Source organism: Trachurus trachurus, assembly GCF_905171665.1.
Source record: "Trachurus trachurus genome assembly, chromosome: 14".
In the NCBI taxonomy this organism is placed as follows: Eukaryota; Metazoa; Chordata; class Actinopteri; order Carangiformes; family Carangidae; genus Trachurus; species Trachurus trachurus.
Window position 1 is genome coordinate 13,821,820 of NC_139903.1, and position 27,838 is coordinate 13,849,657.

A 27,838-nucleotide genomic window follows, 5' to 3' on the forward strand; every position below is an offset into this window, starting at 1 on the left:
GACAACTATAAATCCCCTAAACAGATTTTTTGAAAGAGTTGGTGTCATTTAAAGAACCATTAAGATTCTCCTGCTGCCTCCTCTGGTGCAGCTTTCTGGATATTCTCCTTCTCTTTCTGAGCCACCACATTTTTCATGAGTTTCAGTGCTGTTTCAAAGCACTGCAGTGCAGGAGACAGCCAGTTACAGATGACCTCTTAAGCACTGATCTCGCTGATTGCACGACCTCGGTGCAGCCTCGGTTCAGCTTGACACAGCAGATCATGTCAGTCTGCTCAAAACGCCTTTATACTGTAAAAAATCAGTCAGGCCACAGAGACGTTATACACGCCATCCCTCTAAAAGCTCTTCCTCGCACGAACAAGAACAGGAATATTTCATCGCAAAGGCAAAAATTTCATCAAAATGTGTTTTCTTTTTTCTCCCGGGAGCTGTGCATGCCTTAATTTGATTATGTTTTGACTGACTCTGTGCTGAAAAGAAAAGCCCGTTCCAACTAGCAGCAGGTGTAAAATGGAGCCGATAAGTAAATCTAATAGAAATACGCTGCATTATACTCACTGTGTTCCAGTATGTCTGCATTAGCTGTCTATAAATCTCAGCAGAGAAGTGTAAGACGTGACGCTATAACACCCTGAGGGTCTGAGCCGCCGTCTGAAACACTGATCACTCCCAAATCTGAGAGAGTGCACGGTTTGTATTTATCAAATGTCTCAGACTCACTCGGAGCGATCGCACCCAGAGACCGAGGAGGACTAAAAATAGGCACAGCTCAGAGCTGGACATCGGATGTGAATGACATTTCCATTTCTGAGGAATAGGACGCCTTCCTTGTGATTGAAGTTTTTTTTTTTTCTTCTTACAGAGGTCTACAAATTGGAATTATGATGACATCTTGTAGCTCCTCTTCAAAGTTTTTTTTCTTTACAGTTTCAAACACACAGAAGAAGCTTGATAATCAGACTAAACTGTCCTTTCATTTCACTTCATCTGTGTTATAATGCTGAACAAATCGGAAATAGGCAGCAATAGCTTCACAAAGTTGATGCAGAATTTCAAAAATGTCATCCGCAAGTGTCAAAACGATTACACAAGGATTAAATACCACCTGCCACCTGCCTTTCTAAATGGCCAACACTGTTTGATGTTTAATCTTTTTTTCTTATTAGAAGATGTTTATGCACTGTGGAGATTATGGAAATTAATCTACATATATTAGCAAACACCCTCTATACAGAAGATACTGAAATGAGATGGGATAAATAGTTCAGGTCTCCTAAGTGGGAACTGTCCCACAGCAAAAGCAGACTGGATTGTGTGAAATCAAGAAAGTTTTAAAGTGTAACCTTAGTATAAATCCATGAAAAAACAAGTCTGGACCTGCTAAACATGTGGTTATCAGTTGGCAAACGATTTCAGCCTTCGTAGAAATCTTGTGAGAGTGTGGTTCTGAGACAGTGACAGGTCCTGAATAAAGTTGATTTTCTCCTGATCTGTTGGTCTGAAAAATCTCATTTTGTGTCAGAATGTTCTGGAGACGTGCGGTTTGTGAAAAATGGGTCCAATATATATTACATTAGGCTATAATATATATAATCATTTACTTCTCACATTGGATTAAAAAGGCTCAGACTTGCTACTGGTCTAGGCTACTAGAGCGGTGGAAAAACTCAAGTAACACAGATACAGGAAATAATCAGTAATTATAAAGGTGCTAATCTATTTTCACAGTTGTATAACTTAAGCATTTCTGTTGCCAAAAGGTTTAATCTTTTTTTTTTGTAAAGTTATTGTTGTGAGCACAGTGAATCACAGTTTTTCCCTCCTGTGCTTTACACTGCTCTGCTTTGACACTTGGAAACACATGAGCTAATCTTCACCATCCATCCCAAAGCAACGCCTTTTCAGTCACTTAACAAAACAAATGCATGCAATTTTCTTACAACTGTTTACTCCCACAGTTATAGTTAACTCCCTTTTTAATAAAACTGCACTGAATTAATCAAGTGTAGTTGAAGCATTAGTGCTGTATCAGGGAAAAATACAATTCTAGACATTCTTTTATTGATTATTCGTTCAATTCATTACCCGGCAGGCAATAAATCAAAAGCCACATGAAAGCTCTGCAGACTAATTCAGCTCTGTGCTTCTGGCCAACATTAGGATTATGTTAGAGCAGCTCTCGTTACACTGGGCACAGTGACGGCACAGACGAATCGACAGCCACTTGAGACACTCACCCTAAAGAACTCCTTCGTAGAGCCTGAGTCTAACGTCCCATAGGCGATCTCTGTCTGCTTGGCCAGGTCCTCGGCGCTCTCGATCGGGGAGACCATCCTCTCCACGGTGAGGAAGGCAGCCAGGTTGGCCGTGTAGGAGGAGATGATGATGAGGGTGAAGAACCACCACACTCCTCCGACGATGCGGCCGGACAGAGACCTGAGAGGAGGGACATGAAGCAGAGAGAGACATGAGAGCAAGATGCTCGTATCTGCATGAGGACGGGGAAAGAGGGTCGTTTCCCACTGCGTCTCGGGCTCACAGTCAAAACTCAAGAAAAATCTCTGTATAGTGTTGAATCAACTGTCCAGGTAACTGCACGTCCCTGGTGTCTCATGCTCTCACATATTAGCATGAATTAATTTAAGTGAAGTATCATTAACTCAACGTAGCAGCCTTTACAGCTGATTAAATCTTTGAAAGTCATAATAAGCCTCATTAACTCAATATAACTGCGTCCACATTTCGTTTTGGAGCTCATTTATGTGAGCGGCCATCCCACATTGGCAACAATGCTCAGCCCAACAACAACAGCAGCAACAGCAGTAGCCTGCAGGCTCATGTGATGCTCCAGAATCTGTCAAAGATTACCTTGGTTCATCCGAGGGACAGCAGAGTCCTGATCTTTGAATTAACATTGCCAAGTAAGTGTAAACATTATCTTGTGCCAGGTAGTCAGCTCCTCTACTTGAGGTCTCTGCTGGAGCCTGTGTTTGATGTTGAGTGAAGGCTTTTGTTCGTTTGATCTGTTGCAAAGAGTAACACTCACCCACCACAAATTTAGATCACAGAGAATACAACAGTTCTGAATTAAAAGCCATGAGACTCTGTCTGTTATTGATGTCAGGGCGTGATGAGCCAAACTGCTCAGTAACGCAGCTACTTCCATCCAGCTCACTGGTCCTAAACCAATTCTTCACAGTTTCTTCACATCAGCGTAAAGGCTCCGACTTCAAATCTGCACCTCACAGTTCAACCTCAAGCCCATAATTTCAATTTGGACTTTTTTTTTTCCTGATGCCATCCCCAACATGCACAATCACAGGTTAACTCACATTTCTCATGTCAAATGTGGACCCATATAAGTCCAATCACTGCAGTGTATATGAAAAGCTATCAGTAGGCCTATACATATATTTTTGTCACCTGCAGTATATTGTTAACCTCCATCATCAAGGTTTGAGAGAGGCTGTTTCTGCAGGCGGAGTCTCAAAATGTATCTGTGTATGTTTTTGCAATTATGGAGATAATTACCTAAAAGGTCAGATCAAGGCCAGTTTACCACACACACACTTGATTTACACACTTGATTTGAGATGGTCTAAATATAGTAGACCCAGAGGCAACGTTGTAAACACACAGACGAAAAAAACAAACAAACAAACACTAGAGATCACAAAAGGTGTGATTAAGTTATGTAAAACAGTGGATACACTTCCTCTCCTGGTGATTACAGTGACCTGGAAACTGCTGGTCTATGTTACTGTTTAGCTAAAAATATGGACTCAGCAGTTTCTATTCAAAGGGGTTCGTGTGCTAGAGTAAAATCCTACATTTATTGCTTAATTGATTCTTTTCATTAACGAACTGCAGACTCACAACTTCAGATCGCAGCTTTCCAGGAGCTGCTTCCTCTGAACTGACGCAAGAACCTGAGCTCGGATTTAGCCTGTGGCATCAAATCTATAACCATTAGATGCAGCAATTGTCTTTCTGTAACCGTGGAAATTAGAAACAGTCGTTAAGTCATTAGGCTTAACAAAAAGAGTGATAAAAGTGGGATTTTTTTGTTTCCTTAAACAATTAATAAAATCCGACAGAATGTAAAACCACTTTTCATTAGACCTCTACATTTTCCCGGTGGCACATCATCACTATTTCCATTCAATATCAAATGAAACAGAATCTGTGAAAACTTCTTGACTCATATGTCATTGGTCTTCAACCAGCTTCTTTATAATCTTCAAAATTTCCAGAAGAAAGGATGTCAGAAGCAGGAATTATCCAAGAAGAGGTCGAGTACACCACAATGATGAGAAGTAAAGAGATAAATGAATGGATGGATGAATGGACAGGATGGTAATTATACTGAGGAAATACATCATGGAGTTACGGTGCTGATGATTGTTTGTCCACACAAAATACATTATATGCACCAAGTTGATGACCGTAAAATGGGACATGCAGCAAAAACACGGTAGCCCTCCAAAAGTCATGAGGAAGTCAAGCAGCTACTTTGGATGAAGTGTAATGACCCCTGTGCATTTACAGCCCTCAGCATGGTGGATATAAGTTATTTTGTGGATGCAAAGCATCACTGCCAGCATGCAGCTTGAAAACAAATGGATGCACAGTGGAGTGAGGTCTTTATGGGAGGAAAGTGCAGTGAAGTGAAGCATGAGGTTAGGTGGACAGCAAGCTCAAAATAACCTATATGCACCATGGTAGAATGGAAATGGGACCATAAAAATGCAGAGAGATGAGGAGGACAACTGAGAGGTGGTGAAGAATGAACACAACAACCAACCTTGGTGAGATATCGCATCCTTGCTGCATGAAGGCGCCCAGGGAGAACCACAGGCTATTAAAAATCCCAAAGTCGTTTGGAGGGTCTGGGGGGCTCTGAGGGTCTTTGGCCTCATCGTTCTCGTCCAGATGCCACTCATACGGGCTGAACCGGCTCACCAGGAAGAGCACCACACTGACGCCGATATAGGCGAAAACTATACACATCCAAATCTCATAGGCCAGCGGGTCCAGGAAGGAGAACACCCCGGGCTTGGACTTTTGAGGCTTCTTAATCATAATGGAGATGCCCAAGCTCATGAAGGGCTTAGAGAAGTCTATCACTTCTTCCCGTACCAGTGTTATAGTTAGAGGAGCCACGGCTATGTCAGCTCTCTGTGAAAATGGGAACAGGCACACTGGGAGTTAGTCATACAGAGGAAATCATAAATAAGTAACCAAAGTGTTGAATATTGACTTCATAAAGGAAATATTGATAAACCATGTATATATGTACACAAGTCACACTGTCTTCAAATCGCACACACATGGCCGAGGAGTCAACTTTACAGTGAATTCACAGAGTAAAGAGATTGGACACGGTGAAATACAGCAGCTTAGAATATACTGAGCCAGAGACCGGTGATAACGGCAGTGAAAGCGAAGCTGCCATTTGAAAATGAGTCACTCAGCATTTGTGTTGGCTAATGTCTTTGTCTCGATCCAAATCTCCTCCATGAATCAAGCGGAGGGTTGGAAGACAGAGGTGGAGGGGATTATGTAAGGACTCCATGAAATGTGAATCAGCCTGTTAAATTCAACTCCATCAGATCCTCTGCAAAGCCCGACAGGCTCATCAATTAGTATCTCACTGCGACAACAAACGATTGCAGCGAGATGCTTTAAGTGGAGAGTGGAGCTGTAACTGGGCCACACTCTGACTTAAAAACACCAAAATATTTCACCTACATGATTCATATCATAGATGAAGTTAGGAGGGAACACAGCCGTCCATTATTTATTCTTCTGTGAGCTCATCTGCATCTGAATGGCTAATTAATGCCAAAGCAAATTCATTGTTGATGCAGAAATATAGCTGAGGGCTTGTCATGGCCATTTCAGTTATTCCACGGGGTCACCTCCGTCCATCTACGTTATTAATACCGGTGTAGTCATAACTGCAGCAACAGGTGTCAAACTGAGAAATCTGCACCGAGGCACTGCTTGCATACAGATTTGTTTGGATCCCAGGCTGCCGTGTGAGATTTTTTTTTTTTTTTTTTTTTACATTATTCATCCGGCAGCTGAGGTCTCATAAAAGATGCAAATCGTCTTGTTAAAGCCAGCTCAAGTGTGTGGGAGCCACAAGACGGATGATGAAACCAGTCAAGGTGAATTTACAGCTGAAGAAGTCCTTTCCAAAACTTACCACACAGTCCACTTCAACCACATTTTCTACATTTCTTTTCTTTTTTTTCTGTAGCTGTTTTGTTTCTGTTTACATGACTGATTATTACCGGTATCTTTGAAATATCAGACCACCAAAGACATCACAGGCGTCAGATGATTCAGATCCACTTGGCTGACAACAAGTGAAGTGTGGCTGGTAAAACAGAATATTTTACATGGTAATATTTGCTATAAACTTGCATCATGCTGTATGCGTTTGGTCTGGCTCTGAAAGTAGACTGAGGAAGTTTTATAAAAAACCTCTTTTCTGTTTAAGTGCAGAGGACATTCAAGACATTATACACATCATTTACAATAATCTGTGGGTTAAATAGCATGAATAACAAAGGGACACTGACACTTACCCCATAAACCAGTTCACCCACCATCCCGTTCCACGTCTTGGTCTCTGGATCTCTGGCTCCGTATTTTCCGTCTGGCACTATTGACAGCTTATATTTTATGCCCACATGTTTTGCAATTTCAGAAGCTAAATCGACACAGTAGCCTTCATATCTGTCATTCCCATCCGCCGTCAAATAGTTTTTCTTGTACATCACATACGGAGCTTCCTGTTAATTAGACAGAATTTTGAGTTCACAGTAAAGAAGACGAGCACACATCCACACAGCGGCCCGGACCTCAGAGGTCACGGGCCTTGATTTGGCACAGTGGCATGCACACATGCAGGGTGGGACAAACACACACGTGGGGCACATGGATGGACGAACACAGCGGAGGTTTAACACATTTACACAACATCAGTAACAGGCATGTTACTGGGGGACTCAGCAGACTAAAAGAAAGCAGTGCCGCTGCTGGAGTAAAGAGGCCAACTGGGCCAGCGGGAGGAGCGAAGCAGCTAACACATATAAAAGGAAGCAAAGCAGGACGTCAGGGCTCCCTCATGCTATCCTCATCCAAAATCTAAATCTGTGGAAATGGGTGACAAGCGGGGGTTGCATGTGCTTTGCATCAGCGTGGCAGACGGGGGAAGAACAAGCTGAATGGAGCACTTTTCCAGTTCATAAAGTAAATGTCAGTGACAACAGAGAGATTAAAGACGTCAGAAACATGGGGAGTCATCCAGTCGTGTACAATATGTATGAACCACTTCAGAAAAGTCGTGGCCAAGTAAAAAATATTTCACTGTTTCAATTTGCTTTTCATTTGTTCTTTCATGACAGTAAAATAATCTGCTTGTTTTTTGTTTTTTTTAATGGTGTCGTTTGGCTAATTAACATCCTCTCTGTGGATTGCAATAAAATATCATGTGATTCCTCCAACATTTAAAACATGTTTGCCATTAAATCTCCTTTAGATGAGCTGACGTCATCCTGGGATATTCATCAATGGTGATTTGTTTTGTTACAGGCACGTACATGTTTTTCAGAGGTTATCTGACTTACAATAGAAGTCATCCTCAGAGGGGTCTGTTGCTTTTAGAGTATCCAACAGATTTAGTTTGAGCTAGTCCTTCTTTACCTTCTCCTCCATCCTGCAGTCATGTACAATGTTAGAAGACAAAATGAAAGAGTCGCACCCTACAATAATAGGGTGGCCTTTCATTAAACATGGCACTTTCTTTAAAAGTTATGGAACATAAGAAAAGCAAGATGAAGTTAATGAGATGAGTGTAATAATGCCTCTAAAATAACAGTCGTCTATATTCAAATCAAAGGCATGCCTGGCAGTGAGAAAATAATGCAATGACACAACTCTGTCTGTTTTTCCTCCCTCACTCTGAATACTGCTGTGTTTCCAGTCTGGTCATGGAGATAATGAGTTTCTTAGACGTGGAAATGAGAATGTATGACTATTACATTCTGAATTTGCCTAAGATGAAAACATAATAGACAAAGTCAGAAGGAGCGAGAGGCCATGGTTTTAAATGTAAGATAAGGCGCACCTTATCTTACATTTAAAAATGGCTGATGATCACTGACCTGCAGCTGACTAGTCTAACTAGCACTGTGTCTAGACCTGATGCACTAGTGGGCACTGGTGAGTTTTAGAGAGATATCACATTACAGTTACAGTGCCAAACCTTTAGGTAGCTAGAGGTCGATTGGAGCCGAGATAAACAGCCAAAGGTTGCAGCCTTTGGTTGTTTATGTCGCCCTTGTGTGCAGATCATTTCATGTCTCCGGTGAGACGCAGCAGCTGTCACCGACGCTTTACTTAATGAGAGGGAAACATTTTTACTTACGTATGCACTGAATGTAAATACGATGGTGATTATGGCTACCGTTGTCTTTACCAAAGCCGTTATTGTGATGTCACTACTACAACAGCCCACCGTAATATAAAAAAACCAAAATGCTTTGGCACCCACACGGATACAGTTGAAACACTCTTTGTGAATCGACTGTTTCAACATGTAGTGAGTGGATGGAAAGCAACTGAAAATAAAATTATTCTACCCTCCCAGGACAGATTGCAACAATGGACACCTTGACCTTGAGTGGCAGAAATCTTAAGGTGAAACACTTAAAACCTGTTTGAGTGTGTACCATAATAGTAGTGACCACAATTGTTCGGTTTTCCACAGAAGAGGACTCGTTGGTGACCTGTGGATCCATTATATAAACAAATTTTTCGTACTCATTCCAGTAGCCGATCTGAAAATGACATAAAGGTTCACAGTTATTACAAGAAGCAGAAAGAGATCATTTTCTTGTCCTTTATACATAAATATATATTATTTACAGTAGAGCCTCCAAGTGCGTGTGAGTTGGTCGGCTCTATCTGTGCAGCAGGAGACAGTGTTGGTTTTATTAAAAGCTTGTAGTGGTGCTTCTCACTTCACCTGAACTACAGTTGAGCAGAGTAGGAGTAATCTATTCCTGGCTCAGCAAATGTTCTCTTATATAACGGGAATGCAGCACAAGTGGAGCACTCGAAGGCTGATAAAATTAAAACCAGTAAGACAAACCTAATAAATTTAAATGTGTGTCTTTATCTAGCCCATGCAGCAGGTTGTTCTGCTGTTCTATTAATACTACACATAACGGCACACACACAGCAAACAGCACAAAAACAAAACACACAAAGGCCTGTGTGTGTCTGATTCCAGGAGCTGCATTATGATGATTTCTGTTAAACACAAACTCTGATTTATTCAGCCGAGAAGAAATCGATGTCTCCCGATGCTGGTAGCTGGAACACACACACACACACACACACACACACACACACACAGTACTCACTCACTCTGTTGTCACTGCAGATTGTCTCGCTCTGAGTTTGGGTTTAAGGGTCGCTCTGCTCTGATGTATGTTGCCTTGTGAGCTGAGCTATGTGGACAGTATGGGGCCACTTCCACTTGGTGCCAGCTTTTGGTGGGGACCCTTTCAGAGGTCAGGGTCGTGGAGCTATAGCCAAGCCGTGTGGTGCCAGTTCTGTGAGTGTGTGTATGTGTGTGAGTGTGTGTGTGTGTGTGTGATCAGGCGCCAGTGCTTTGACTTTGGTCTGCACTGTTACACAAAGCCCAGCTACAGTACAGCAGAGCAGTGGACACAATGAGACCGTGTCTATCTGGGATCTCGGTGCCTTACAAGCTGATAAAGGGGCAGACTCTAGTGTTTTGTCGGTGGTATTGAAGATGAAGAGATCTAATTCGGCGTCTCAGCTAACACACATTGACACGAGTGCTACAGCTCTCGAGCTAACGAGCTAAATGACTGTTTTCGAGCGAGTGAACATTTCCCCCCTGTGGATGTTTGTTGGCTTGTTTACGCCAAGACACAAGACCAGACATGTGTCCATGCTTGTAGATGAAAAAAGGACACAGTGCAGCGGGGAAGCTAATGTGTCACAGCTCTTCGCCCTTTCCTGTCTGTGTGTGTGTTTATGTATGATTTTAAAGGGGATGGACCTATTGGGTTTTTTAAGTCCCAATGTCGATACCGATACCGATACCTGGTCTTAGCGTATCGCCTGATACCAATCTGATACCCATGTTGAATAATAAACTGTATACCTTACCATGTGGAGGAGAGTGAAAGCATCAGGTTTGACTTAAACATTACTTATTTCTATTTACTTAACATTGTAAAACACTATTGCTCTGTGTTTGTTAGGGTTAGGGTTAGTGCTGCTGGCACGTGATGTAGACATGTAAACATAGAATGGAAGTGAATTAGATCGGCGTCATGGATCAGCCCCATACCAATCTAATTTAATCAATATCTGGGCCGATATTCGATCCTTATCTGACCAGTGCATACCTACTGCTGGGCCCCTCTGGACATTAATGCAATGTAATATGCACTTTTTGCACTAGTTCTGCATCAGTATTAAGCTGCTCTAAACGATATCTCGTTGTTATTTATAACTGTGTTATTATGACAATGACAATAAAGTATCTAAGTCTAAGTCTAGTAAAATATAAATATGTTTATTGGCTATACAGTAGGACCAAATATGGTGATTTCCTCCCTTTTGGATACTGGTTTTCTCATAAGAGGACAGGAGGACGTCTAATTCACCATGTGCATCTTTATCCTAAGGCATAAAGTAAACATGTAATTTCTTTTCAGATGCACTTTAATCCTGCAGGGGCAGGTACAAGTATCTCCGAGTGAATGCTGCTGTTAGGATTTAAGCTGTAAAGCCCACAAGAGCTTCTAACCCACCTCACAGCATCATTAGAGAAGGTATTAATGGAGCGTTTAGTGGATGATGGTCTACAGCCTTTGTCAGAGGATTTCCATGAGGAAAACGCTGAAAACTGAAGTCACGTTAAAATATCAAATACATTCATTTAATTATATCAGCTACTTATAATCTCGCAAAGACGGCCTACGAGCCGTACATCGCCTGTTGTTCTCTGCTGGGTGCTGTGTAGGCTTTTTTTTGCTTAATGTCACAGGAGTGATTAACAGCTCTGTGCTCAACATGAAACATATCAAATGTTCACACATGCACCACTCACTGCGCCGTCAGTGGGTTCAGTGGCAAATTTTCCAGTTGAAAACATGATGCAGCTCATCTAGGAAAAAAAATCTGTTTCTGTAGAAGTGAGAGTTAAAACGTATGTCCAGCAGATGAAGAGTGAAGCCTCTTTGTGCGTCTGCTTTGTTTTGCTCATGAGGTTTCTGAGTTTTGAGCTATGTCACGGTCTAGCTGCTCAACACTTCCAGCTCCTGTCTGCAGGGCTCAGCTGACTCTCAGTGGATGTTTTCCAGATTCAGATCTCGGGGGGAACGTGCGCTCACATGATTTGAGCTGGCTTTTCAAGACTTACTGGCAGCTTCTGTCCAAATCAGAGTCAACCCTCTAACTCGTGCGCTGCCAGCGTGCCAAAAGGAATCAAGTGCTGCATCACGAAGCTGCCTGAAAGGTGCTCGTATTTATTAACGTACAGTTCTGGTTTCTATTTCGCATGCTAATGTAGTGAAGAGTAGTTTACACATGACTTAAACTCTGACAGATGTTTCCAGTGCTCATGAGCTCACTTACCTTCCTGGGGCCTCCTATCTTCATCTCATACACATCAATTGTGTAATTAGATCGCCGACCAAATGTGTCAAACTGGATGTTTCCTGTCATACCTTGTACTTGGACCTGCCAGGCACCAAGAGAAGAGTGATGACACCTGTTCCTCACACACAGCAGGTGGGCAAACGCCACATGAAAACATGCAACGAATGGGCCTCATATATCAAATGTCCAGTCCTCTCCACAGTGCCTCTGGGTTTCACAGGTGTGGTGTTTGTTTAATGCACATTTCAAACAACATCATGATTTCTTCTCATGGTCCAAATTTATTTGAAAGGCGAATGTTTGGACTGATTTATGAGGCATGGATCAATGTGGAGAGAAACGAGTTTGTAAAACTGTGCAAAAATGTAGAAAAGGTCAAATTTTCAGAGCAAAGGAAAGATTGCTTTAACTATCTGTCAACACAATGGGAAGATTATAGGTCAGACTAATAAAGGAGGAAAGTCACTAAATTGTTAATTTTCTCACTCTGCAGTAGGAAAAAAATGAATTTGAAAATATTTCAATGTGCTATATGAATGAAATACAATGCCAGACTGGTTACAGAAGTAAAGAGAAGTTTAGTGATATTTTTAAGGCAGAAAGATAGAAAAATTAGGGAAATATAGATTAAAAAAAATATATATATATTTTAAAGCATAACAGAAGATTAAAGCATAGCATGGAAAAAAAAGAAAACTCAGAGATGTTTACAGACACAGCCAGTGCCCTTGGTCTTACCATTTTGAGGGCTCTCTCTATGTCGATGCCTTGGCTCCAGGGCACGGCAGGGTTGGCGAGGCAGTCGCCGGCGCTCCCCCTGCGAGACACGTCCACGCGCTGCCGCCGAAGGTACCGGAAGGCCTCGGCGATCACGAGGATGGCATCGTGGGTCAGCGCTGATGTGTACTAATAGAGCAAGAGGCCACAAGAAACCCCAGTGATGCACCAGTGACATCATGCAAACACAACACTACTGCAACCGGAGCAAGGTAACCGCTTCCTCGGCAGATCATGGCGTCTACAGAGAAGCAGAGCTGCTGATGTAAAAAGTAAGAAAACCGAAGCCTCTCTTTTTGATTGACATAAAAATTGTCTGAGTATGAAAGCCGCCTTTATTCAAGGACAAGCAGGTGACAAGTTATTTTAGCAACATCTCAGTGAGGAGATCCAGACTGACACATCTCTCTTGTTTAAGCACAGTTACGACTTTAAAAACTTACAAAAAAGGAGGGGGGAGAAGAAAAAAAAAGGATCTTTGAAGCGGTTAAATAAAATCTAAGCGCAGAGTCGACGCTCTGCCTCTCTGACCTTCAATGGAGTGTTTTTGGCCTCTGGAAATTCTCTTTCATCCAGGCGCTCCCAGCGCTGGAGGAACTGCTGGACGATGGGGCTGTCTGGGTTGATGATCTGGAAGCCTGTGATGTTGGCTCCACCAGAAAAGACCCTGTCCAGGCTCATGTTGGAAAAACCCTGAGAGCAAAGAGCACAACTGGCTGGTAGCTGGAGCAAGGAATCATTAGCAGCAAAGAAAGAAAAAAAAAACATTTAAAAACTCCTTGAGCTTGTCCATCAAGAAATCTATCACAACTCCATATTGAAGAGAAGTACGACCGAGCGTTGCATTGCCTTTGCACTGCATTGCATCACGTTGAGTAGTCATGCATGCTCTGTGTGTGTGTTTTTATTACTGAGTTGTGTTGAATTGTGTCATGTTGCGAGCTCTCACCAAGTTGGCAAGGATGTAGTGGTATCCTCTGGTGTTTTTTCCCGAGGTCACCACCTACAAGTCGCAGGGAGGAGAGGAGACACGCGGTGAGTCACGTATACATCTGGAAAACGCTGAGAACATTCAGAGAGGGCTGAGATTCAGACGTGACAAAGTCCTTCAGTTTTCAAGAAGCGCACACCGAGCAGATGGAAGAGAGAAGGGGGAACAAAAAAAAAAAAGAAAGATATTTTAAAGCTACATTTACAAGGGCAAGAGGGAACGTGTGGGCACATTTGTACATTTGTGTGTTTTTGGATGAGACACACACAGAGAGGAGAGAAACTGTGATGACAGTGCTTGTTCCTTTCCATTAACTTCAACATGTAAAATAAGGTCAAGGCTCCAGCAAACCTCTCTCTCTCTCTCTCTCTCTCTGCAGCTGCCTCTTCCTGCTCCACACGTCTCACTCGCACAAGAGACTTAATTAAACCCAAAACGTTGTACAGCACCTGTCTGAGCCAGCAGACACAGGCAGAGCTGCACTTGCTGATTTCTTTTAAACTTCTTCACTTGCCAAACCTCTCTCTCTCTCCCTCTGTGTCCTTCTTTCTCGCTCACCCCTTCACGTGCGCTCTCTCTCTCTCGCTATATATCTGCCTCGGTTCTTATTCTCTACTGCAGAGTAAGAAGCTTCAAAAGGATACTGTGGGGGTGGATGGTTGTTTTTTTTTTTTTTGTTTTGTTGCTTTTTTCTCCCCCTGTCTTTGCACTTTCTGCGCTCGCCCACAGTTTTTTTTAGAAGTGTACACTCAGGCACTGAAATCATCTAAATGTTAAATGTCCAGAGTGAAAGTGATATCATATTGAAGTGATATAGAACTTCAGGCATCCCTGTGGTTTATGTTTTTATCTTGTAGGTCTGATGTGATTTGATCTTTATCTCGTACCCAGCAGCTCCGCTCTCACCTGCGCTGTCATTCACACCTGTGCAGCTGAAAACCTAACTGCTTCCAGATACCTTAAATGTCCTCGGTGGTCACAAGGACGTCCTGACTGACTGACCGGCCCTCTGGCCTTCCTGTTCACCTCCAGCAGTTACCACAATAAATCCAATTACCTTCCCAGGAAATGCAAGAATGATTTAATTGTGTTCAACATTTTGCACTCTGAAGCTTTTTTGCTTATTGTCTTGCAATGCTGCAGTGTATGTGTGTGTGTGTGTGTCGGTGAATGCACCCGTATTGTCAGTGTGCTGTGCAAAAACTTGCATTACAATACCTGAGGAGCATCAGCAGAGACAGTGTTAAAGAGTGTAGATAATAATTGTGAGGTGTTTCTAAACTTGAGGAGGTTTGCTTCAAAAAATGTTTTAATACGAAAACAAAAAAAGGACTGTAAAAAGCTAAGACAAACTCCAAGGCACTCTCTTGAGTAAAAAAAATGCCTTTAATTAATCTGGCACTGTCACAATGACATGTTTAAAATGACTACAACGCCCTGGCATCAAGCCTTCATCAGGGAGTAAAACAGACAATTCAGAAACACCTAGTTCTTTTGTCCTGGACGTTCAACCAATGACAGGACTATTGATGAAATATCAATCACCTACTGTAACACTTCTATATCCAAACACATAACACAAGTTAAATCAGGTTTGTTCTGTCACTCACAATGTGCCCCCATTACTTGATGTACATTAGACAATTAGTCATATTAAGAAACCAAGTACATCAATGTATTCTCTCATATTGAAATAGTTACATACAGCCTTCAATTCACAAAATTCTGCTATGACTTTCGGTTTTGCTGTGCATCCCCACAAATTTCAGTGCCTTTACCCGGTAACGACCATGAAACAGCTTTTCATTTGCTTTTCATTCACGTGGGAGGCCGGGGGTCACAGCAGCACATCGATCACGTAGCGACGCCGTGGTGCCTGGAGTTGTCTGTTTGTCTGTGTAACAACACTCAGGCTGAAAGCACGAGACTTCACACTTCACACACGAGCGTCAAAACCCGACACCTCAACTGCTGCTTCTGAAAAAACTCCTTTAGCTGCTAGAAAATAATCAGCTGCTGTAAACATTTACAGCTCAACGAGGCACAACACGAAAAATAATAACATTTAGTTTGGAGTTACTGGACAGCTAGTGAAGTTAAATGCAAATTCATGAACACATAACATAATTCTTGCAGCATGGTGTTCTGCAAAGTCCTGCAAAATTTGAAGATTCAAACAATTTATTCAGGACCAAATATTCTCACATTCACATTCACTATTGATTTTATTCTGTCTCTTACTTATTAATTACTGTGTCAACTCTTTCTTTTCATATCAACAAGAAAATATTTTTGACTTGTGTAACTAAATGAACATGTTACATGCTGTTACGGAGGGTAATTTAATTTGATTTGCTGTGGGGGTTCTCCCTTTTTTTTGTTGGCAGTGCTGCTCTGAAAAAAAAAGCATCTGGGCATAACAAATATTTTTAGGATCCTGATGCTCCAGTTTCACGGTCCCCTGGGATAATCACTTTTTGTGAGTGTATGAAACCACCAGGAACCCAGAGGAGGTCAGGCGGAGAGGAACAGCACTTTAAGTGTCACAGGACTCGCAGATCTTCGTCTCTGTCAAAAACGAGCCCTCACTAAACATCCTCCTCAAACACCTCAGGGAAAAGAAGACCTTGGACAGGAAACCTGCAGCAGTGAATGTACTGCACGAGCGCCTAAATTTTTAATGCTCGTAAAATGTAAATGATAGTCTAGGTGCCATTCCCAGTCTATTATTTGCTACAGTTAATGCTTGGGCGGCATGGTGGAGCAGTGGTTTGTACTGTCGCCTCCCAGCACTTATAAGGTTCTGGGGCATTTCTGTGAGAAGTTTGCATGTTTGTCTGTGTGGGTTTCCTGCAGGTCTCCAGTTTCCTTCAACAAGCCAAAGACATGCAAATTAGTTTAACTAGCAAACTGAAAATTGCCTGTAGGTGCAATTGTGAACATGAGCATGAATGGTTGTTTGTGTCTATGTCATCACTGTGATGAACTGGAGGCCTGCCCCCACCTCTCGCCCAGCTGTGACGAGCCCCAACCACGCATGACCCTCGAAGAAGAAGCACTGCAGCTAATGAATGGATGGATGAGAGAGAGAGAGAGAGAGAGAGGGAGAGGTATGTAGATTATAATAATGATGGCTGGTGCATTAGCGTAAACAAGACATGACTATGAATAGGAAGTTTTCCTATTTTGAAACCAACACGACCCCCGTCTCATATTTAGTGGTCAACAACAGGAGCTAGTGACATAGCAATAAGACAGAAGACGACCACAGGCTCACGGATCAATGTGTGACCAATGCAGCTTTTAAATATTTAAATAGAAATCATTCAGCTTTAATGTTTCATAACGAGGGAATTGCACTCAACGTGTTTGAGGCATTAAGGACACACACAATGTGTTTTGGTGAGAGACACTAAGTGAAAGCAGCTGTGTTTGTTTACAACGTAACTCTACTGGGTGCCTTATCTTAGCACGCCATAATGACTGCAAACACCTATCATTAAGCTCGCTGACATATTACTGACCGCATTTGTTTAATCTGTAGGAAAAAAAACATAAAAACAACAAGTTGTGATTTAATGTGTGGTCATGTGCCAAACTCTGTCTTGGCAAAGAGCTGTGACGTTGCAATGGACAGAGCCAGGCTAACTCTTTCCCTCTTGTTTTTCACCAGGCTGCTGCACCTTATTTAGCATAAATACATGATAATAATAATCTTCTCATTTCACTCAAATTTAAAAGTTTATTTCATGAAAAACATGAATACACTCCCTTCACCAAAGGCAAACATCCAAATTGGGTATCCAGTCTGTTAAAGCAATACTTACCGATCTGGCATTTCACTCAGCACAGCAGAAACATTTGAAAATCAACAGCTCCACCTCCCTCACAAGTCCCACCCACATCTCCCTCCTGCTGCATCTCCACGAGCCCCCTCCCTCCCTGCTGCATGCGTTGGCATGGCAACGATAAACAGAACAGGAACGCGAGTGAAACGGGAACAACACAAACAAACACAACACCGGAGTTTTAAACCGTATAAACGGACTCAGTGATGATGACTGATGAGTTTTATAATAAACTGTTGTTAGCCTACTGCTACTGGAGACGCAGGGGAAGTGATTGTTACAGATTACAGTTCTCAACGAGCCGGGCTGGCGGCCGGACCAGCGCCACCTGATGCGCTGGTTCAGGCCGAAAATAAACCCAGACCGAGCCGAGTCGAGCCGCGCCGGTCCGGAGTTCAACCGGGTCCGGACCGCTGAGAACTCACAGAGCTAACAGTAGCCTAGCCGTTAGCACAGAGCTAACAGTAGCCTATATAGCTACTAGCCGTTAGCACTGGATGCTTTTGACTTCCTGTGTTTACGTATCACTCGGGGCTGATCACTATCAACGTTACAATATCAGACATGAAACTCCGCGACCAGCTGCGGCTGCAGTTATTGGTCTTTTAAAAAACTATTTATTTCCAAAAACCTTCTTTCTTGTGTGTGTTGTGACTCTAGTCTCCTCTGCTCTCTGTGTCCTGCTACTGTTCTGTCAATAAGCGTTCTTCCTGGTCGGGAGGGGGGAGAGGAGGAGAGGGGTGCACAAAGTGATTACATATTAAGTAGGTTCGGTCGCTCGTCAAATCTTATTAATCGGACCGAATAATATTATTGGTCAGACTTTTCTCAGAATTATATGAGAATGAAAAAATGATGAGTTTTTAACCCTGTTGGGTTTCTCTTACATTTTAATGTATCATCAGATTATTAATAGCATTTTAACTTAGACAAAGAAATGTGCAAAAGTTCCAGAAAGGTAAGTATTGCTTTAAACCAGCAGTAAGTCACTACGCTGTCAGCAGGATGAACCCTTGCAGAGTTTTCAACTTCACAGTTAAAAATAAATCACAGCACATCACCTACCATCCCCTGGTAGCGCATTACAATCAAATGAATCATCGCTAACAGAAAAATAAACCCAGCACTCAGACTCCCGTTACAGCTCAGATCCTCATTCAATATTCACCTCTTTTTCCTGGCTGAGGATATCATTTAGAAACAGAAAAGCGGCCATTTCTTTTGAGTTGTGGAGACGAACTGTGGCTGCTGGACACAAGCAGACAGAGGACAAGGAGGGTGGGGAAGCAACTGTTGGAAGCTCAGGTCTAAATGATCATTATTTGTCCATCCTCTGGACTCCTGCTGCCCGCCTGTCTGGATGGGCCGGTCTGTGCTGCGCTGCCTGATGCCGCCCTGGGTCGGGCCGAGCTGCAGGATGATCAGCCTAAATATTCCTGCGGGGATAGAGTCTAATTAAGCAGACTGGAGCCACAGTCCTGTGCAGAGCTGGATGTCTGCCCAAGTGCCTTCAAGAGGATTTGACTCCCTTCCCACTGATGGAGGCATCTCTTTGTTACAGTGATTTGTCTCCTGCCTTCTCCAGAACTGGAACGGGCATTGCAAGGTTGATAAGTGTCCCTTTTCACCATGTCAGCTAATTGTTGTTATGCTACTAGAAACGGGGCGAAATGTGAGGAGGGATTTAACTGTCAAAGAAGTGCATTGAAGAAAGGAATTACAGCAGGGGAAGGACATGGCTGTACATCAGTCAAACATGGCTCCAAATGCCAGTGTAAAACCTTTTATTCTCCAGTCCTCTCACTACAAAGCTGAATTTTTGAATGGAAGATAGTTGCGCCACATGATGAAACTTCGGCACAATAAATACAACACACACAAAGTAAAATATGAAAAGACATCCTCCTTAACATTTAGAGAAATACCTCAGTACAATACTAATTAAATGCTAATAGTTGTTGAGTGTACAGCCTATACAAGAGGCTGATTCGAAGCAGCCATCAGTTACACACACCTTAACTCACTCCTCTTATTGAGTGCCAGTCTCTGCAAAATGAAAGAAAAAAAAAGAAAATGAAAAAAAGCGTATTAAGTTGTAATGTCCATATAATCCTTGTCACGGCTGCCAACTCTCCTGCTTGTGTGTGTTTGATGTTGTTTTTCATTTGGGTTTCTTTTAACTCACACTCCTCCTGGGTCTCCTTTGGATGCCCGAGCTACAAACAAGGCTGTACAATAACTTCCTCTATTACAGTCGGTGGTTTTTTCCTCTCTTTCAGAAGACGTGTTTTCTTCTTGTAGTCAATGTTGATGACAAAGGAAACGGAGCTTTAAGCACAGATCCTTATCTTCTTGTTGTTGTTGTGGTTTATTTGTGGGGAATTATGGATCAAGCTGCAGTGTCACGTATTTCTCAAGCAGGTTTTTCAAATCTAAGCAGAGGTCACATACACAGTCACGACCTAATGGAGAAGACTTTAAAAATAAAGGAAACAAGTATAAAGTAAAGTGGGCAATAAATCCCTTCTCCTCTGATAATGTTTATATCATAATCCATTAGTTTTGTTCAACTAATCACACTGCTATTCCTGTTGTGTTTCCTGGATATAAATCAAGTAACAGCAGCTTAGGAAGGTTTGTGTTATCCAGTGTTTTCTCCATATTAATTAGATATGTCCTAATGAATGTTATTATTTCATCATTTCAGTTATTCTTTATTTTCAGTGGGTCTTACCACAGTGCTCCAGACAGACTCACTTCCATCTCTGCAGTCTGCACTAAGTGACTCCCTGTAGTCATGATGTGTATGTGCATCTTGGTGCTCAGAGCATGAAATATAAACAATGCAAAGGCATCCTTCTCACAGCACAACACTCTACGGCACCACTAGTGGCCAAAATAGCACGAGTCAGTGATAAAATATTCACACGACAACACTTTTCACATACATGCCTCATGTGCAAAACTGTCTTCCACTCTGTCTCTAAACTGATTCGATATTAAAGGATGAGATCACAGCAGAGTAAATCCACTCCTACTACCGTATAGACCCATGTATTTACATTTGGTGCAGCTAGATGCCTCATTCAAGGGCTCTGATTTACTACTGGACTACTAATACTTCCACTTATTAGGTACCTTAAAGAGATAGTTCAACATTTTGGCAAATTGGCCCATTGCCATAATCCCTATAGTCATAGCAGTAGGTTCGTTACCTTTAATTGTCGGTGCAAGCTATTTTTAGAACAGCAGAGCAGAGCCGCAAGCTGCTCAGAGCTACACTATGGAGGCTAATGGGATTTCTTGGTTTCTCTCATCAAACTCCAACTCCAAAACGTTTTCGTGGACAAGTTGTGACCTGCACATTCACCACGCTATGAGATAATACCGGAATGTTACGAGACAGAGTTGTTTTCGAGGCAAATGCAGAGACTGCTTGCCGAAAAACTGCCCCGGACGGACACGTGCATAAGTGGTTTTGCATGAATTTACCTCGAAAACAATTCTGTCTGGTAACGTTCCGTTATTATCTCATAGCGTGGTGAATGTGCAGGTCACACCTTGTCCACGAGAGCATTTTGGAGTTGTTGGGTTGTGTATTTGATGAGGGAAACCAAGAAATCCCATGAGCCTCCGTAGTGTACTGTAGCTCTGAGCAGCTCGCGACTCTGCTCCACCGTTCTAAAAATATCTTGCACCGACAAAAGGTAACGAACCAACTGCTATGACTATAGGGATTATGGCAATGGGCCAATTTGCCAAAATGTTGAACTATCTCTTAAAGTATCTAATAAATTTGGTCTTCTTCTTTTGTATTAATTAGCAAACAGGCTAAATTAAGATAGTGACATGGTAAAAATGCACCTGGAAATAAAATGGAGATACTATTCTGCAGAAAACATTTTTTAAGACATGCCAATAATTCCCACACAAAGCAACTGACAAAACTACAATTCACCTGCAGGATTAAATAACACAGAGATGTAATCTGAATAATCCCATTACAGCATCTTGTTTTACTATCCTACTCACTGGGTGTGGAATTTCAGTGCACCTCTGGGTGTTCAGCACTTCTCTTATTTCCCTCCACAGCACTAGACGGGGAGACTCACACTACATGGCTCAATTCCCACAAGCTCTCTGCCTTTCCAGTCTGTTTTTTTTTCTCTCTAACTCTTTCTCTGTCTGTCCACTGAGCAGGAGGAGGCTGGAGGTGACGGGTCCTCTCTGGCAGCGATTATAAATCCACTGCGCTTCTATTATTGATGAGAAGCCTTAGAGGTGTTTATCGCTGCTTCTTTACTTTACTGTAGGGATGAGCAGAGTGATATTTTTAAAGGTGGTAAGAGAGCCAGCAGGGGAGGAAAAAAAATCCCACGGTGCATTTATCAACAAGTAAAGTCTATATTGCAACTGAAACTACCCCTGATAACAAAGGTAATTAGCATAAATTAAATGATGGATGTCTCTGTATAAATGTATTAATAATCCACTGGGTAGACTCGAAGAATAGCCTGAATGCAGGTATGAATGCAAATCTAAATATCATTTTTTATTATTATGGTCTGAGGTCTGATTAAAACATAAATCATGTCCAGAGCGGTTGCGTCCTTGTTGCCTGAGTGATCTCGATGTGTTTGCTCACTCCTGACTTTGTGAGAGATCTTCCCTCAGGCTAGGAGGGTAGGCTATTTATAGTAGGCTCATTGTTGTTGCTGTTATGGGACAGTGTGTCCTACTTACTGTGGGAGCTGATATTACATTAAAGCAAGTGTTGATGTCACAGCTCGTACACGGAGTCGTTCTCAAGGGACGCGGGCACGTCTTTGCCGCTCTTAAGCATCTGGAGACACTTTTCTGACAGATGCCGCGTGAAAGGCCACCATTCACATTCATCCGCCACAGTGAATAGATTATGATCAGATCAGCCTGACATGATGGCACATGAACGACCGCCATTATCTGCCTGGTGGACAAGTTGGGTCAAATACAGAGGAAATTTGAAGAAACCCTCCGCATCTACGTGAGGGAAGCAAACTTCTCCAAATTAATGAAAATGTTCTGTGCTGTCACTAAACATATTATTCCCCGACGCCGGAGGAAATAAAGACAGATCCGCGGTGAAGGTCAGAGAGAAACTCGTAAGGGCCGGTGGTAATGAAGATCATTATGTAGAGGGCAGAGGAGTTTACACACAAATATCTCCACAAAGAACAGAAGGTTAAGATGTGCTCAGGATTAATGGTTCAAACAAGCTCTCTCCATCACGCACACACAGAAACGCACACACACACAAAACAAAGCATACTTGTTGTGGGCTTAATGGTTTTTGTTGCACATCACTCTGCCGTGCAGCTGGGTACAACAGATGCAAGAACCCGAGCTGAAAGCAAACACACGACCTTTAGCCGTCAAGTTGGTCACATTATAAATCCTCACAAGTGCCCCGATCCTAAGCTGATGTTTTCTACTCCCTCTGCTCTAAGGCTTGCTTCACTGTGGTCGAAACCATCCACAGTATTCAGTACAGCTTTGGAAAAGATCAGCCTCACTGTGGAAAGAAACCACATGATGCTCCAGTGTCTGAGTCACACACCTATCCTCTACCCTCCACCTTGACCTCCTCCCGAGCACTGCAGCAAGAGGGCAGTAATTATTAGCTTGGCTGTATGATGATACATATCAGGGAAACATGAGCACAGACTGATTTCAGAGAGGACTGCTGGTGTCTTTCTGGTGAGAACAACATTGTATTGAACTGGTCTAATTTGAATGCACATTCTGTGGCTATAATGTGGCTAGTGCTGGTTTAAAGGTAGTTCAACATTTTGGCAAATTGGCCAATTGCCATAATCCCTACGCTACAGAGGCTAATGGAATTTCTTGGTTTCCCTCATCAAACTCATCAAATACACAATCCAACAACTCCAAAACGCTCTTGTGGACAAGTTGTGACCTGCACATTCACCACACTATGAGATAATAACAGAACATTATGAGACAGAGTTGTTTTAGAGGCAAATGCAGAGATTGCTTGCGGAAAAATTGCCCCCGACAGGTACGTGTATCAGCGGTTTTGCATGAATTTGCCTCTAAAACAACTCTGTCTCGTAACGTTCCGTTATATATCTCATAGCGTGGTGAATGTGCAGGTCACAACTTGTCCACAAGAGCGTTTTGGAGTTGTTGGATTGTGTATTTGATGAGTTTGATGAGGGAAACCAAGAAATCCCATGAGCCTCCGTAGCGTATCTCTGAGCAGCAATTAAAGGTAACAAACCTACTGCTATGACTAGGGATTATGGCAATGGGCCAATTTGCCAAAATGTTGAAGTATCCCTTTAAGTCAGGATCATCAACATTCAACTATGCAAATAAAAGCCCATGCCCATGCTTGAAGCATTTGTATTCCAGCACTGGCCTCTGTCCAACTGCACAAAGCCTGAGAAAGTGCACACTTCAAAATTCATTTGCAAAACAAAACGTGACCACATGTGCAACATAGCTTCTAAATCCTCCAAATGAACAGTAATGATCTTCTGAGTAAGCAAGCAAAGTCTCAGCTAAGCCTCATTGAATACATTTTTGATGATAAAGTATTTTCTGTGGCGCAGTCACAGCGAGCGGCACGCCTTAGCAAACACTGAATGTGAATCAAGACTCATGTGGGAAAAGTGCTAGCTGATGATCACCTAGGAAACAAGGATGAGGAGGCTGTTTAATTTTTCCACATGAATTAAACCCAGGTGACCTCAAACAATGTGCGCACAAAAAAAAACACAACAAATAACAAGCCTTAATTGAATGTACCCGTCTTGCCTGTTTTAACATCGTCTCTAAATGAGGATGCTGAGATCTGAGGCAATCATGATGCACTCCAAGTGCTTAGGGTAATAACAAAAAGAAATGAAAAGAAGGGAGCAGAGCAAGCAAGGAGAGTGCCTTATTTCAGAGAGAGTGTAAATGGAGAATGGTGTTCAAGGCAAAAAGTGAGAAGTACTGTAGACAGTGTTTACTGCTGTAGCGGGAATGAAATGTGCAGAGACATGAGGCTGATTAAATGTATTTCAGGATGGAAGTTGTGTTTTCAGTGCCTTTTTTTTCTCCCTCACAGATAAAACAGACCGTGTGTTGCTCTGTACCTGCTCCAGTATGGAGTTGATCCTGTCCACCTCGCAGTCGATGAGAAAGCGTTTCTCCTGTCGGCGGTCCATCTCCTCTATGATGCGTCTGTACTCCGTGGGGTCCACGATGTTCCCCACCGAGCGAGCCGTCACCTGCCAGTTATTGGCCACGGCCGACTCCATGATGGCCTGCAGGATTGTGAAACCTGGAGGAGGGGAGGGGGGGGGGCGGGGTGGAGGAGAGAAGAGCTCCATCACACAAGTTGTCTTTTTGTATTTCAGAGCACAGCAGCAGATAAAAGCTGTGCTGAGAATCCCAACTGAGGAGCTGCGAGGGCTACGCCGCCTCTCAACAATGGTTAGCAACACGGTTTATGTGTGAGGAGCTTTTGGCCAGCTTTTTATTACAAACTATTAACGAACCCATGATGCATAGTTGAAATGTTTTATCTTACAATAAAATCCCCTTGTAAGAATTTCCTGCAGACATGCTACAGTTTATAATCTGTTTAGAGCAGAGATAAATGAGCACAGGAAATGTCTATGTCAGGCAACATGAGGCTGATACATCCACAAAAGATTAAGTTAAAGCTGTGGTGTCTACTGTATAACAAAGACGAGGTTACGGGACATAATGTGTGTCCTCTGCTGCGTAAACAATGTGTCACAGGGGGTCACCTCTGTTATATATATTCAGATATTCAGACCTCCGAATTTGAGGCAAAAGGTTCGACAAGACGCCACAATAAGACGTGTTAGCACATGCTCCAGCAAATACGGTGAAACAAACTGCGAAAGAAGCAGTTGAGCAAGCACAATTGGTGCAACTCAATGGTGTGTCCACGTTGCAGAGCTCACTGTGCCATGGGATGAATCGGTATATGAAGCCTATGAAAGGAAGGAGCTGAGCTAACAGTAACCTGGCTGAGCAGGGGCACTGAAAAGCCACTGTACACACACACACACACACACACACACACACACACACACAGGAATATGGGGAGCTCCACTGACAGTTCACTAAGGGGTTTAAGAATTCATGGTCAGCAGTCACGACCGGCCATAAAGGCAGTTTCTAAATCAGCCAAAAGAAAGACAGCAGTGACTCCAGGTGAAAAAGGCAAAGAAACCAGAAAACAGCTTCCTGTGGTTTGAAATAGTGAAATAAAGGCAACGCAAGGCAAGGCATCTTTATTTATATAGCGCATTTCATACCAAGGCAACTCAATGTGCTAAAGAACATTATTTGTACCCTTTTTTATAAACATATGTTTGCAGGAAATTGAGCAAGGCAGCTATCAGAAGACCAATTTCCCCTCAGAAACAATATGTGGTCATTTTACTTCATGCATCTTTCATCCCATTGCTTGTTGGTGAAGTCGTACTAGTACTACTGAGATTATTGCTTCAAGCAAGAGCTCCCACTTTTACACCCATTAATCTAATGTTACAATATAATCAGTAGTGACATTTACAACTCTTTTTTTAAGAAATAATTTCTGTTTGTTTTTATTTTTGTAAATCTGGATCTATTCTGCCATTGGTGAAGTTAAAAGGAGGTGAAGGTGAATTGTCAGTCTGCTGGGATTGTTCCAGGAAGCCAGAACCTCCTGCTGAGCTATTTGAAGGTTTCATGGAGCCCATTCAACAAAACATCTGTTATGTGACGACAAATACAGCGACATACTTAGACCCTCGCACACAAACACGCTGTTCTCCGAGCCGAGCACCTGCACAGACGCTAACAACCACCAGAAATTGTTTTGGAAAATACCAAGTACGTCTGGTTACTTCCTCCTGGGGGAGGCAACCTTTCAGGCAGTTGACGCTATTTTTAGGTTGTTATGTTATCTATATTAATTATGTACAATGTTATGACACTAATAAAAGCTTCTGAGTTTGCAATTAAAATTGTGTCAAATGTTATTTTCAGCAGTTGTATAATCCAGTGACACACCATAACTGTGTTGAATCAGCAATTTATTCACTGACTTTATGTAAACTAAGATAGGAGATCATTATAAGCACTGACTGATTGACCTGAAGCGACAGAGGATGGGTCACCACCACAGTCACGAGGCCATGCTGCCTTTTTAAAGCAATCAATCTCTTGTCAAGCATCAATCCGTCTGTGTACTGAAGCAGCAGACAGTAAACAGGCTTTGGTTGGCTTGAAAGCTTGTGTCTAATCTGACTGAAAAAAACTTCACCAATAAATAACCATGAAATAAACCCAACATAAATCCAGTTTATTGTATGACAAATGTAAAGTAGGATGAAGTGCAGCTATTTAAAACGACAGAAGACCAGCGACCCCTGAAAAGGTAGAACATTATCAAGCAGAAAAAAATATTAGAAACAGCAGAATGAATAACAGCTCTGAAGAGAGAAAATGACAGAGTGTAGAAATTAATAACATGCATCAAGAATTTGCATATTTCTATTATCGGAAGAGCTGCGCAGTTGAGTGGTGGTGAAAATGTGTGGTGGCAGAAGCTCATTACGTGCTGTATTAGGTTATAACTAATGGACAGGGGAAAAAAATGGTGCAGACCCCTTTTCTGTTTACCTCAGAGTCAAAACACTACAGCTGACTTGAGTGAATGAGCAGAATCAGCATCTCATACTGTGTTGTCCTTTTCTCTCTGAGCAGGGAGAAAATTGCTGATTCCCTGAAATCGTGGCTTTTATTATAGGTTGTTGAATAAACTCATGTAAAAATGTTTTTTATGTAAATAGGAGTTGGCTCTCTAGTGGATCCAGGCACCACACAGACTAAATGAACAATGGGTCTCACTCTGTGTCACAGTCAAGTGACGCACAACCTCCCCACAGCTCAGACCAGACTGCATTTTACTATCATGGCTGATTCAGGCTGATGAGCTGCTGTTGCATACTGTGTCTCTGTGTCCTATCAGCTTATGTACAAAATAAATCCATGTAAGTCAGTGCTCATTAACACATTAACAAGAGATGAGAGTTTAAGATGCATATCTACCATCATGGTTTTGTGAAGTTTGCGAAGCCAATAGTCCACCCCAAGGATTTGGCGATCTCAAATATTTTTTTGAACATATATCATACGTTACCATAAAAAATTTACATTCCAGAGGCAGATCACACTGATTTCAGTGGTTTTCTTCTAGATACAAAAGAAATGAATGAACCATTCGGTTTTCATTGTACCAGATAGTGAATAATTAATAATTGAATGAATAATAACTATTAATCCAACTTTGGTAAATTCCTATTAGGACCCCTTAAATGTACAAGGTTGTAGAATATCTGTCAAGGGGTGGCCACTGATAATACTAACCATTGAACAAAAATGGTTTACTGTAGTTGTACTGATTATTATCAAACTAAGGCTAAAGGAA

At 42.3% G+C, this 27,838-nt stretch overlaps 1 protein-coding gene across 2 annotated transcripts in view; it reads right to left on the reverse strand.

Annotated features, from left to right (window-relative positions):
• Window positions 1–27,838, reverse strand: part of LOC310997511 (glutamate receptor 3-like) — a gene marked incomplete at both ends in the record, with an annotated part of 66,898 nt that overhangs the window by 14,225 nt on the left and 24,835 nt on the right. For both annotated transcript variants that reach the window (XM_083987229.1, XM_083987228.1), the window contains 9 exons: window positions 2,241–2,439; window positions 4,808–5,181; window positions 6,600–6,806; window positions 8,748–8,855; window positions 11,698–11,802; window positions 12,460–12,627; window positions 13,030–13,191; window positions 13,448–13,501; window positions 24,480–24,667. In XM_083987229.1, coding sequence (XP_083843355.1) covers window positions 2,241–2,439; window positions 4,808–5,181; window positions 6,600–6,806; window positions 8,748–8,855; window positions 11,698–11,802; window positions 12,460–12,627; window positions 13,030–13,191; window positions 13,448–13,501; window positions 24,480–24,667 — 1,565 coding nt within the window. The remainder of the gene's footprint in view (window positions 1–2,240; window positions 2,440–4,807; window positions 5,182–6,599; window positions 6,807–8,747; window positions 8,856–11,697; window positions 11,803–12,459; window positions 12,628–13,029; window positions 13,192–13,447; window positions 13,502–24,479; window positions 24,668–27,838) is intronic.